The sequence below is a fragment of the Electrona antarctica genome (assembly GCF_951216825.1).
Source record: "Electrona antarctica genome assembly, chromosome: 7".
Lineage (NCBI taxonomy): Eukaryota > Metazoa > Chordata > Actinopteri > Myctophiformes > Myctophidae > Electrona > Electrona antarctica.
The window spans coordinates 16,003,630-16,017,119 of record NC_136812.1 but is presented as its reverse complement, the minus strand read 5'-3'; the positions used below and the strand labels follow the sequence as shown (position 1 = coordinate 16,017,119).

The window sequence follows — 13,490 nt, the reverse complement described above, 5'->3', positions numbered from 1 at the left end:
ACTACTTCACTTCAGAAGTACTTCAAAGTTCATTTGGCAGTACGAACATACTATACTCATATGTCATTCTGCAGATGCTGTAACAATTGATGTTGATACAGACATATACTCAATTTGTTGCCATACAAGTGATTGTGAGGCTTTAGATGTGGCGGCTGTAATGGGGTATGGCAAATTACTTTTATTTATCTAATGATGCATGGGGCAGGGAGAGTGAGCTGATTAAAGATATATACAAGAGTAATTGCAACATAAAATGTAACATATTGAAATAAAGGTGTTGCTGAATGGCTGTTGTTCATACCAGCAGTCCAGCACGCAAAATCAACACAGAACTACCACAATATCAAGTCAGCTGATGAGTGTAGATACACTGTTTGCGACCAGAACAGGGCTTGTCATGTTGCAGACTTACATTGATTTTTAGGAGAGTTCAGAATCAGAGTAGAAATTATGCTGTCACAAAATTACTTACATAAGTCAAAATCATACAGCGCAGTGTTCACTGTTACTTACTGTACCACTACCAATGTTACCTAATGCATACTGTTACAGTATATCAGTGCCAGATATAGATTGACATTGGATAAGTCAATTCTTAGTGCAGACTTGCTGCACCATTAAACACATGGCACAGTAGCTAGCTGCAGACGGGGGACTTGCTACACTAGTGAAGTGTTATAGTAGTTAGAGTTACATACCACTCAAATACATGTTTAAAGAGCTTGAGGTTTGAAGCTTGAGCCCTATTTGACTCCCTTTACTTTCTAGGTAGGTCAAACTGAAGTTATGACTACCCACATAGCTGTTTAGAAAACAGGTGTTAGGTGAGGCTCCCTCTTGGGAAGAGAGGGGCGAGAGGGCATTATGTTTATGAACCAACAGACCCGCAATAACCTTTGATTAACTGGTAACATATTGTACATAATATACCATACATCCCTCCTCCTACCCATAAGCTGTTCCAATGTAGGTTAAATATACAATATGGTAAGTAAATGTAAAGTGTACAGCAAATAGGACCTTTGGACTCTGTTTGATTAGGTGGGACGAGAGACCAAAGTCTCCCCATTGTGGGGTTTTAAAGTGCTGTTGAAGAAAGTGCTGACCAACTGAGACTGACACACTGACTGACTGAGACAGAGAAAGTCCTTAAATCTCTATAATAGATTAGGTGCTAAGGCTTACTGACTAAACCATAGAGTGCCTTGGTGCAATGAAATTAAATTCCCAATTACAATGCATTTGCCCACAAGAGGTTACTCCAAAGATCGCCTCCATAATTCTAATGGCATGTGTATGACTTAAATATGAACAGTGGCTATGCTTAAGTGATTCCACTGCTTAGATCTTAGTATCTAATGTACTGAACAAAAGTGATAAATGCTTGATTGATGATTACAATTTATTAGTACAAGTATGTACCCCCCTCCTTTTCTTTATAATGCTTTCTACATGTGAATGGCTTTCCTATACAGACTGACCAGATCTTTTCCTGCTTGTGTAACTACTCTCGTAGAACAAAGCAAAGTGGCTATGTTATGTTCTAAACATAGCTTTGTTCTGTTATGTTCTAAACATAGCTGGTGAGAATAAAGCAACCATTGTCCACACCTGACAAGTGAAATGACAAGACTTCACACCCACCAAAACAAACATCTTTGACCCACTGACCAAATCACCCAACGGGCCTTTTCTTCCTGTATTGATAGTTACAGTGTAGAGAGACAGGAAGCGGGGAGTTGGGGAGTGACACGCATCAAAGGTTTCCCGGGCTCTGGATCGAACCCGGGACTTGCTGTCATGTGGTACACCACTCAGCTATTGGCACACCCACCTAAAGTTTAAAATAACACAATATTATCAGAATAAATATTTAGTAACATCTTTGCTTCAATTCAACTGTTCAGTGATTGGAGCATAACCGACACTGCATGGCGGGCGGTCTATACTGTGCTTCACGTGAGAAACATTCTCTGCTAATTAATTAGTCAGACATGTTAGATGTGTGACAGCACAATAGTATCATATGATAAGCTGTCACGCAATGGTTCATGTAACGTTGTGTTCATGGACGACTCTGGCCAGACAACTGCACCAGAGTATAAATAGATTTATGGTCGAACGCCAAGACAGCTGAAGCTTCACTCAAATACTTGACGTGTTGCTACAAGTTGAGAGCTATATGGTAGCATAAGTAGTTACTTCTGTGCCCTCATCTGAAGCTTATATTGCAAATGTTACATAAGTAATGACAGGCTATAGTGAACTCTTCATTATCAATCTTTCATTAATCAAATCTTAGATTGTTTTTTCCACCACCGGAGAAAGACCCCCTCCCCTCCCTCCTCCACACACTCTTTACCCAGTGAATGAGTCAGATTTGGTTCCACCTTAAAACCCGCAAGAAATCAGATTACATCCCTTGCAAGGTTGCCACCAAAAGCACCTCCCCCTTTTGCTGAATGGGAAACTGTGTCAGTGGAACAGCTCCTAAGCTCGGCACAGCGGTGCCGAGCGAGCGCAGGAGGTGCCGAGTGCAGGAGGTGCCGAGCGTGGCAAGTGAAATGGCGAGTCAGAGGCAGAGCCATGTAGCTGGCAGCCAATGGGGAAGGAGGAGATGGAGGAGGGAGGCTTACTGCAGGGTTGCCACGACAACCTCCTTTGAATATGTGTGCTCATGGAATGCAGCCAGACGGCAGTTATATAATAGGGTGATGGGAGGGGGGGAGGCACAGGATGGGGGAGCGAGGAAAACAGTGACAGAGAGAGGTTTTTTTCCACTGCTCTTTATTTATTTATTTTCCCTCTTTTTGTAGGTCAGTAGGAATTCTATACTGCGGAAACTCTCAAATATCTCATTGTTGAAAAAATACATTAGCATAGACAAAGGAAACTGGCCCTTGTGATATCATTTTCCCCCTCCATTTATTCTCTAAATGGTGACTAGCATGCTAATATCACCCACTAACCTCATTTGCGTTGCATCACAGTGTGACGTAACTCTACCCTTTCACATATTGGCTTTTTTTAAAATACCGTAATATGGGATGGTGCTCTGGAAACGCATGTGAAGGCCATTCAATATGGTTGCTGCAATTTAGAGGTTACCTAACACTTCACACATCACCCAGCAGAAGTAGTTGAAAGGAATAATTGTTTTGCTGGCCCCTCCACTCCTGAGTCAAATCATATCCTAAATCGCAACAATTCACACACAATTGTTATCTTGGAATTGCCATTTTGAAGCCCGGCTATGCTGGCTGTGGTGGATGTCTGAGAGAGGCCAGCATGGTCGTTGTCAACCTGTTAACATTTAGCTCACCCTGGAGGAGGAGGAGCGACGGACGGACAGGGTGAGCCGGTGAAACTTTATAACCCCGGGCCTCAAGCTAATGCAATTGACCTGCTATTCTGGGCCTGAGGAGGCCCTGGTACTTAGATAAACAACATAATGAAAAGAACAGGCTGTTCCTGAAGGAGGCAGCTTAGGCTTTTACATTGAACACAAGGTGTAAAACATGTAGGCAAAGTGGTTTATTTTATCCATTAACGGAGGCAGCGTGTTTTGACCACCTTTCCTCCTCGGATAACACATTATATAATCTTATTTTTTAAATAAAACATTGTGTTTTCATGGATGGCCTGACATGACAGAGCATGCATATTATGCTTGAACAAGGTCAACTGAGTTTAGCTGCACTGTGTTGTGTCACATTGAAGGCTGTGTTTACCTTGTTTGACTGCAGAAATCTTGTATATCAGGGCTGTCTAGAATAAATATTGATTTATTATTAAGCTGCACTCTCTCATATTTGATATGGATGAGGTATTTTATTGGGCGATTGGGCGGCTAGTATGATAAGACCAGAAGACAAATGTTGATTGTTGGACGCTAAACTGGCACAAAAACATTTCTTTATCGTAGATTCGTAGTGCTCTTGAACTGTTGCCAACTTCGTGTGAGGGCAACCCAAGGCCTGGTGAAGTAATGCCCCCTCTTTGGAGCATATCTTTTTTCTCACGGTCATCAATTGCTAAAATTGTAGCCCGCCCCAAGATTTTAATTTGACTAAAAGAGCACTTTGTAAAACAAATGTTACATAATGCAACAATACAAATACATGGAATACTGCACTTATGACTGCACTTATCCAGCCATTATTATTATGATCTCCTGAAACACATCAATTTTAAATGTGTTCTGAGTTTTTATTTTTTATTTTTATTTTTGTGAAACTTTCACCTATAATGACATGCCCAAAATAGGGACACCAGATTGAAAGTTGGCTAATGATTCTTCCATCTCTCTTTATGTTCCTAGCGCAAATAGAGGTGATTCCCTGCAAGATCTGTGGGGACAAGTCATCAGGGATCCACTATGGTGTCATTACCTGTGAAGGCTGCAAGGTGAGCCATCCTGTCCACCATGTTATGCTTTTAACCAATTCGATCACATCTTCTTTTTGTTTTCCTACACATAATTCAGTTGTAGTTTTCTGTAAATCCCAATCCACACCAATGATTCACAACCCAACAACTTGCAGCCAGTTGCAGGGCTCTGAATTGACCCGTTGTAGGTTGCAAGTGGTTGCAAGTTCAATCATATGTGGATTGGGCATTAGACAGTGCTATTTGTTCAAATCTAGGCTTAGGTCTGGACAATATTCCTGAATATATACTATGATATGAAAGAAAAGCTAGCGTTCATCCTCCAGAGGTTTGAATGCATACCCACACTGCAGTCCCTGTTACCTATTATTCATTAGTCTGTGTGTGATCTTTGTACCCAGGGGTTCTTTCGTCGCAGCCAACAGAACAATGCCATGTACTCCTGCTCACGTCAGAGGAACTGTCCGATTGACCGGACTAACCGCAACCGCTGTCAGCACTGCCGGCTGCAGAAATGTCTGGCTCTGGGCATGAGCCGTGATGGTGAGTTCAAAAAAGGAACTTTTTCGGCCTCTACTTTAAATATTTAAAACAGACAGTTGTTTGATTTCAGTTATATTTGTAAGTTCCCTAATTCCTGTGTCACCCCACCCCTCCATACAGCTGTGAAGTTTGGGCGCATGTCTAAGAAGCAGCGCGACAGCCTGTATGCCGAGGTTCAGAAGCACCAGCAATCTCAAGAGCGTGCCGGGGGTGTGACCCGCGACGAAGTGCCTGAGATGGGTATCCACGGTCCACGCACCTACAGCCGAGGCTCAAGTTCCGCTCTCAGCGATCTGGATGACATAACCACACTGCCTGAAAGCCTGTTCCTTGATCTGCCCCTGACCCCAGAGGGCAGAGGTGGAGATTACTGCCTGGAGATGTTGAGTGGTAGTGCGGGTAGCAGCTCCTCCTCTCAGAGCTCACCAGAACAGACCAACTTGGATTTTGTAGATGGACACCACATCAAGCATGAATACCAGCTGTTGCATGATTCAGGGCTCTTCTCACACGCCATTCTCAACCCCCTGCCTGAAGGTTGCTCCCTACTCGAGATAGGTCAGTAGAAATCCAATACAGACTCACTCTGATCAGAAAGTCAAACTTATTCATCACTCTCTCTCTTGTTGTAAACCTCAAAACGTCTGTTAATGGGAAAATAAATAAATACGTTTGTTTTTGTTCCAATACCTGTTCGGGTCATAGTAGAAATTGAGATGTGACCTGAATGTAACAGTGGTTTCTCCCTATCCAGAGCGCATTACCCAGACTGTGGTGAAGTCCCATATGGAGACCAGCCAGTACAGTACAGAGGAGCTGAGGAGGATGGCATGGACACTTTACTGCCCTGAGGAGACGCGCTCCTACCAGACCAAGGTACAGTGTGGCTTGTTTGGGGTTACACACACACACCAGCATTTCGAAGCCCGCTATTCAGTCGAATCGCCATTCCGACGCGCCACATTACTAAACCTGTCCCTAACCCCTAACTGCATGTGGAAGCCACATAGCCGGAATGATGATGTTAGGGATGGAATGCTAATCGTTATTATTGTTCATCGTGTTAAAAAAACACTCACAATAATCGTATCAAAGAGATTTACATTTATCGTGAAATTGTCCTTTGTCATACACTAGCATGAATTGTTTTTTGTCGAGCTGCAAATTCAGCACCACTTCTATAGTTGATCAAACTGACGTGTTAAGAGCGTGTTATTAGAACAGTATTTATATTTTTAGCAAATGTTCCCCCTAGAATAGCTGGGGTTCAAGTAGTTAACAAAAGTGGCATTTAAAATTGAAAGCATATTTTGATTATCGCGACAATATCGTTAATCACAATTATATGTGATTTTCATATCGTCCCAGTCCCTAAATATCAGTATCACACACATATTGAAGGTAGGTTGGCTTCCAAGGAATGGAAAACCACCACTTCAACAGCTATGTTCCATGTCAAATTGTCTGAGCAAGAAAATATTTAATGACTACTCTTTGACCTTGTCTGACACAGTTCAGCTCAACAACTCCTTGTTACAGTCAGATAGATATCTCTCCACTTTACTGAAAAAGCAAGACAGCAGTCAAAAAGTATATACTATATGTAGGAGACAAACAAACTTACACTGTGTTTCTTGTCTTTCTCTCTCAGTCGGCTGAGGTGATGTGGCAACAATGTGCCCTTCACATCACCAATGCCATCCAGTATGTGGTAGAGTTTGCCAAGCGCATTACTGGCTTCATGGACCTCTGTCAGAATGACCAGATCATCCTCCTCAAAGCAGGTCAGTGTTTCACTTTGGCATCACATTACACTACAGCCCATAAATCTTAATGTCTGATACTCTACGGTCACATAATTCCCTTACTACTTACTAGTTATTTATTTGTGGTGCCAGGCACCAGTAATGTCCCGCCCCCAACTTCACGGAGCTCCTGGTGCAAGCGCCTTGAGAGCGAAACATTTTGAGCTTTCATGGTTTCGATGTAATTATTACAGTATTACTAGACACATGCCTTCAAGCAAGATGACTGTTATTCCAGGTGTCTTTCTATATTTGGTGATTTGCATATACTGTAGCTGTACTGGCTATCATCAGTCGACATGTCGCACTTCGTTGTCACAGACAGGAATTATGCAAATTCAGCTGTTTTTACGTTCAGCGATGGCTGTCGCATACTGTACCTGCCGATTCTTGCAAAGTCACAGATGCCGTCTCAAGTATCGTGGTGCAATAATTGGATGGCTGCCATATTCACAGAATGTAAACCTTAGCTGGACTTGGCATGTAGTTGTTTTATATTAGTAACAATGGGTGCTGTTGCTGAACTATAAATGCAAAATGTGGCCAAAGCATATTAGGCTTAACATTGCGGTTAATCTTGCAGAGTGCAAATATCACATGCCTATTGAGTGATGTGAAATGGCACTTTTAGACATCAAAGGATCTTTTGTTCTCCAACAATCGTCTTTTCTTTTGCCCAAATAGTTCTTTTTAGCTGTCTGTTCAGCCTCATGCAATGAATCTGAATTAATTTAACAGTCCTGTTATCTTCAGAAAGGGTTTCTTGCAGTGTCATTTTGTAGCTATTTGTGTGTGTGTGTGTGTGTGTGTGTGTGTGTGTGTGTGTGTGTGTGTGTGTGTGTGTGTGTGTGTGTGTGTGTGTGTGTGTGTGTGTGTGTGTGTGTGTGTGTGTGTGTGTGTGTGTGTGTGTGTGTGTGTGTGTGTGTGTGTGTGTGTGTGTGTGTTCAAGCATTATTTACTCCCCGTCATCCCCATCTGCTGGTCCCTCCATCTAAATGTGTGTTCTTATCTACAGGCTGCTTGGATGTTCTGCTGATCCGCATGTGTCGGGCCTACAACCCTATCAATAATACAATGCTCTTTGATGGAAAGTTTTGTGGCCCTCAGCTTTTCAAAGCTCTTGGTGAGTGAACTGGTTTCCTTGCTCACACACACATCGATACAAATAAACACTAAACACAAACCCAATGCTTTATAGTTCCTTTAACGTCCACAACCACAGTACACATCTTAAAAGAACATAATGGCACATCATTGTAAACTTTCATGTGTTCTCGATCAAAATGAATGTTTTAATAATCATTGTATTACCTCCTTCCTTCCCACTAGGTTGTGATGACCTTGTGAATGCAGTGTTTGATTTGGCTAAAAGTCTGAGCCGTATGCAGCTGTCTGATGAAGAAATGGCCTTGTTCAGTGCAGCTGTGCTGCTGTCGCCAGGTAAGAACACCCGCACCAACGCCAGAGATTGCGATATAAGGCATTCTGCATCCAGTTTACAATAAAACCTGCATTGCACAACAGGCCTCTTAGTTAAATACTTGTAACACCTTAATAGATACCTACTCAGAACGTCAGACTCACTCCCAGTTTTCTCTTCAGACTCACCTCTTCAGACTCCACCTCACCCCCTAGCAGTTCATTCTCCCTGTACACCTTCCTAGTCACTAGTTCTCATGATTTTGTTACTATGTGTACTAATGTCACTGTTTCTCCCTCCAGACCGACCCTGGCTAACAGACCCTCAGCAGATCCAAAAGCTGCAGGAGAAGGTCTATGTGGCTCTGCAACGCTGCTTACAAAGAGAAGGCTCATCAGAGGAGAAACTGGCTAAGGTATAGTGACTTCAGCCTCTAACATCACTAACACTAAATCCTTAGTGTCCTATTTAGACAGGAATGTATTGTGATGCTTCAACAGAGTTTCTTATTCTTTGCTTCATCTCTCTTTCCTTCTTAGATGGTGTCTAAGCTCCCCGTCATGAGGTCCATTTGCAATCTCCACATCGACAAACTGGAGTTTTTCCGTCTAGTACACCCTGAGACAGCTTATACTTTCCCTCCCTTGTACAGGGAAGTGTTTGCCAGTGAAATCAACTTCCCAGATTCCACAGAGGGCTAACAATGCTCAGTAAAAGAAAGTGATTCAAGTAGACATTGAGGTTTAGGGAGGTAGGGAGAAATGTGGCAACCAGCAGAAGCAAAACCAACCAGCAGCTCAGTGACAATCCTGCACGCTACACTTTAGGACACACTCCTCTCACCTCTAATCTCTCATCCTTATGGAGTATCTTACACTGCCCTACTAGCCAGTCCAAGTAACTTCACCATAGTAGTAGGTGCTGCTGGGTAGTCAGTGCATGCTACCTAATTGTTTTCATAAGGGGATGGGAGAAATTATTATTAGTTCAAATAATTTGTATTTAAAAAGAAAACACTTTTTTATGAGGTGATCTTGAACATCTTGTTAAGTTGAATTCCTCATTAGAACAAGTTTGACTTCCTTCCCAGCTCCCAAGTTCCTTTAAGCTAATGTTGAATGTACCCCTTCTTCACTTAACCGTACAGCACAGCCCCTGGCTTGATACAGAATGTACATATTTACAATCCTGTTTTGACGAGATGTGCTGTAATGATTGCTTGTTGTAACTCTCAGTGCATTCTTTTCCTTCTCATTTTGGTAGTGCCCACACTTGACAGTTTTGTTATTTTATGAACAAGCTGTTTAAAGGGACCAAGATCAAACTCGCAGACATGCAGGGTTCCAAAATGTGCAAATCATGGGTAAAGACCCAAGTGTCTGCCGCCATGCACATTCAAGCTCTTGCACACTCAGCACAAAGACATAGCACTTATGCCGGCATTCATGGGTATTTTTACCAGCACACATTCAGACACTGATATATGTGAGCTCTGTTTTGTTTTTGTTTTTTTGTTTTTTTAATGCAATCAGCGACCTCAGTCCCAATTCCCCTTCCCTTTGCAAATGCCACTTAGAAAGAGACGAGAGTGAAGAATTACAGAAGTATTGTGAAAGTATTTTTGAATTTTTCTACATATACATCTATATTATATGATAAGAGTTCATTGAGAGAGAAAGAGGAAGAGAAAATTGGAAGAAGAATGGCAATGTAATGGTTGTTCTCAGGTCTCTCAAAACAAATACTGCCTGACCATAACTTGGGGTTCTGGGATGAACTGATTTGACTGGTGAAAGAGGAATGGTGGACGTATAGTACTTACCGATGACGAGTCAACTTTAAAATAATTATGAACGAACACTTATGGCAACAAGATTTTCAGTTCTCCTCTCCTGTTCAAAAGACTGCCGCTTGTGCTGCTGAAAAGGTCAGACAATGGACATGCCTCTGGACAAACATAGTCCAGGGAAACCAAGCAACGTGGGGTTAAGTGTTTACTTGGACACGCTCCTGGAACATTTTCACTTCAACCCCCCTCTTCATGAGTCTGCCATCACGAAACCTCTGGCATGGGCAGAATCAGCGGGTCCAACAGTTCCTGGGAGTAGTGAAAAGCAAGCTGGGAACAACTGAGACTTAACATAAGAGAGAGAGAGAGAAAGTGAGAGCGAACACAGAGACACTGACAATTCTCTAGCCTACAATGTTTCAAACTGTTTCAGGCTTATGGCCTGCACTCTCAGTCAACTGAAGGTGCTCTCTCTTCCTAACCCCACTCCCTTACTACCTCACCCATTAACACTACATGACACAGAAAAGGGTTGAAAGAGCCACCAGCTACCCCCCTGAGTTAGTATGTTTACATTATCCATACTAGCATTCTGCGGCAATACTATAGTTAGCAGGGAAATTTGAAGGATAGTGATAGACAATTTAAATAGATTCAACCTTTGTGTTGAACCAATTGCATTTTTTTTGTCTACTCAAAGAACAGCTTTCAGCTCATTGCTTTTGATTCAGGAAGCCCTACAATACAGATAAAGATCTCTCACAAGTAAGATCTCTGGAGAGATGTGTCAGGATGAACATTTTTCATTAATTCTCCCAAGGAGAGGGATTCGTTATCTTTAAGACTATAGTGTCTTCTGCCAGTGAGAGCTTGTCCGTAGCATAGACAAGAAATTTGCAAATTAATAGTTTGACCAAACATTCTTAATACATTTTACATAAAGAGACAATCACTTTTGCAGGCCCAGCCGTTGATGCCTAGTTCTATTTGATATGACTAAATCGGGTTTAATTTTGCACTGCTGGAACAGTGCTGTTCTCCATACTATATATGGGTATAGTTAGTATATGGGGGGATAGACTTTTTCTGGGTGCTTAAAACAGTGGCATGGTGGGATTGTGCAATAATGTCTTTCCCGTTCTCAGTTTTGTGGGCCTTTGTAGCCCATCTAGGTGCTCTTTTTCCACAAGCACTCCACAGATGGACAGTTAACAGTAGAGAACAAGATATGACACTACAGTCAACATAACAAAGCAACTTCTGCACAGATCTAGTATTAACTGACAAGAATGGATGGCAGGTTTATTTTTATTTTATTTTTTTTCTTCTTTTTAAGACAGAAGATTGTAACAATGTGCAATGTTTTGTGTTTCAAAGTCTGGAATGTTGAACATGTTCACATTTTAAAGAAACACGATACGAATCTGCAGACCTACAGACTGCCTATAAAACATCCCTTAAGAAAGGTGTGTTTTGAAAGCAGTTCCATGGGTTTGCAGTTAAAGTTCCGCTCAAAGTTACTCAGGGAGATAGCTTGGCTCTCGGTCCTATATAGTGTCTTCAATTAGTCTAGCAAGACACCTTGCACCAAGATAGAAGACCTTAAAACCTTGATCACTGTGTACAGTACATGTTTTTGTAAACACAGAAGATTCAAAGATTTCACCCCTGTCTAATATAATTTTCACACTTTCAAACTGTTGAGTTTCAGTCGTAGAAGAATTAGGGTTTAAGATAAATTGTAAAAAAGAAAGAAATATATAATGTAATATAAAAAATGGATTTTAATCTCTGAATCTTCAATCTTGTATTGGTTTTGTTGTGATCATTTGTTTCTTCATTTCTATCCTCATCTGTACTGTTTAGTGTCCTGTTTTGTTTTTTGGAGAGAATGTAATTCTATTTTTTTTAAAGAGCATTTTTAAAGATGTCTCCCTCAAAGTTTCTCTTTTTGTCATGAACCTTCTGTCTCATATTTTCACTCTATTTTAAGATTATTGTTCTATTGAAATCAACATAGATTTTAATAAATAATTTATGATATGTTATGGATATAAAACCTAAGAGGTTATGAACACAGTGATGTGTTATTGTTGTACAATGGGGATACACTATGTGGATTTAAGAATGTAATAAAGGTCTTTTTACAATATTTTATTATTTGTATTCATCTTTGTATCTACAACAAACATGAACGGCACACATGATTATTGGCACCCTTAACATATTCTAATCCTATTCGCAACATAGATTTCAATGGAACTCATGAATGTGTCACATCGCTACAATTTAGAATTGTTTTATTCTTTAAATATAGGTCCTATAGCATGGACTATGATTTTTTTAATGATTATTATCTATGCAGTATGCATACAAAGGGAAAAAAGAGAAGTGTTCATTCACAAACAGGTTTGCAGGTTTATACACATCCATCTACATATACATTAAAACATAATTCATATTTTGATCATCAATGCCTGGTATGGGAACTGTACTGACCTCAGCCGAGCGCATCAGTTCCTAGCCACCTCACTCACAGCTACTGCCTGTCTGAGGTCAGAGGCGGCCGTATGTAAAAGGGTTTTTTTTAATAGTAGAGTAATAGATAGTTTTAAACATTTTGCAAGTGCAAAGGTTGGGACAGGTTTGGCCAAAACGAAACAAGCTAAGAAACATTGTTAGGCCTACTGCCATGACCAAATCTGCTAACAGAAACTTTATCAATGATAAAGCTGAGGAAAACAAAAAACAATCTTTGGGAGCTCTCGAAGCTACTCAACAACCAACTAGGCTGCGGTCAGAAACTGAAAACAAATTGAACGACACTCTAATCACTGACAGGAGCCAAAAAACGTGATCGGGACACCCCTAGTATCAATATTATATCCATATCATGATATTAGACTGGATATTGTCCGAGATTTGGGATATTGTACTATTGTGATATGGCATAAACGTGTTCTATAAAATATAAATATTGGATCGGGAAAAATCGGTATCGGCAGATACTCAAAATCAAATGATCAGAATTGGATCGGGAAAGAAAACGTGATCGGGACATCCCTAACTTGAACATCTTTACAAACATAGCAACAACGCTGGTTAATAAACTGTCCTCCCACTCTGGGCTCTTTGGTACAACCTTCTACAGAAACCTAGGTGTTTGTAAAGACGATTTTAAACTGGTAATGGTAACAACTGATGAGGTACTTAAGAAACAAGATTCCTATACAGGATCACCTCAACAAAAACACCTTGATAAGACCCCAACAGGAGCCCTAGTACACGGTTTCTTCGACTATGCATGCACCTCTGCTCTTGGTACCACAGCACCTCAAAGGCCCTTAAAACAAGGCTCCAGACTTCCCAGAACAAACTGGTCAGATTACTACTTGGCCTCACTCCCCGAACCCACCTCACCCCTGCCCATTTTGACAGGCTGGAATGGCTTAGCGTTGACGACAGAGTACAGCATCTTGCAATGGGTCTGGTCCACAAGATTCGCTACACCACCAAGATACCCATGTACCTGTCTAAATAC

General features: G+C 41.2%; 1 protein-coding gene across 3 annotated transcripts in view; it reads left to right on the top strand.

Annotated features, from left to right (window-relative positions):
- Nucleotides 1-12,101, top strand: part of rorca (RAR-related orphan receptor C a) — a gene marked incomplete at its 5' end in the record, with an annotated part of 39,727 nt that extends 27,626 nt beyond the window's left edge. For 2 of the 3 annotated variants that reach the window (XM_079506702.1, XM_079506704.1), the window contains 9 exons: nucleotides 4,325-4,410; nucleotides 4,794-4,935; nucleotides 5,056-5,493; nucleotides 5,690-5,811; nucleotides 6,587-6,719; nucleotides 7,756-7,863; nucleotides 8,070-8,180; nucleotides 8,463-8,575; nucleotides 8,700-12,101. In XM_079506702.1, coding sequence (XP_079362828.1) covers nucleotides 4,325-4,410; nucleotides 4,794-4,935; nucleotides 5,056-5,493; nucleotides 5,690-5,811; nucleotides 6,587-6,719; nucleotides 7,756-7,863; nucleotides 8,070-8,180; nucleotides 8,463-8,575; nucleotides 8,700-8,861 — 1,415 coding nt within the window. In that variant the 3' untranslated portion in view covers nucleotides 8,862-12,101. Of the gene's footprint in view, nucleotides 1-4,314; nucleotides 4,411-4,793; nucleotides 4,936-5,055; nucleotides 5,494-5,689; nucleotides 5,812-6,586; nucleotides 6,720-7,755; nucleotides 7,864-8,069; nucleotides 8,181-8,462; nucleotides 8,576-8,699 lie in introns of those variants that run through there. The other variant, XM_079506703.1, reaches the window with a different exon arrangement.
- Between the last annotated feature and the right edge of the window lie 1,389 nt (nucleotides 12,102-13,490).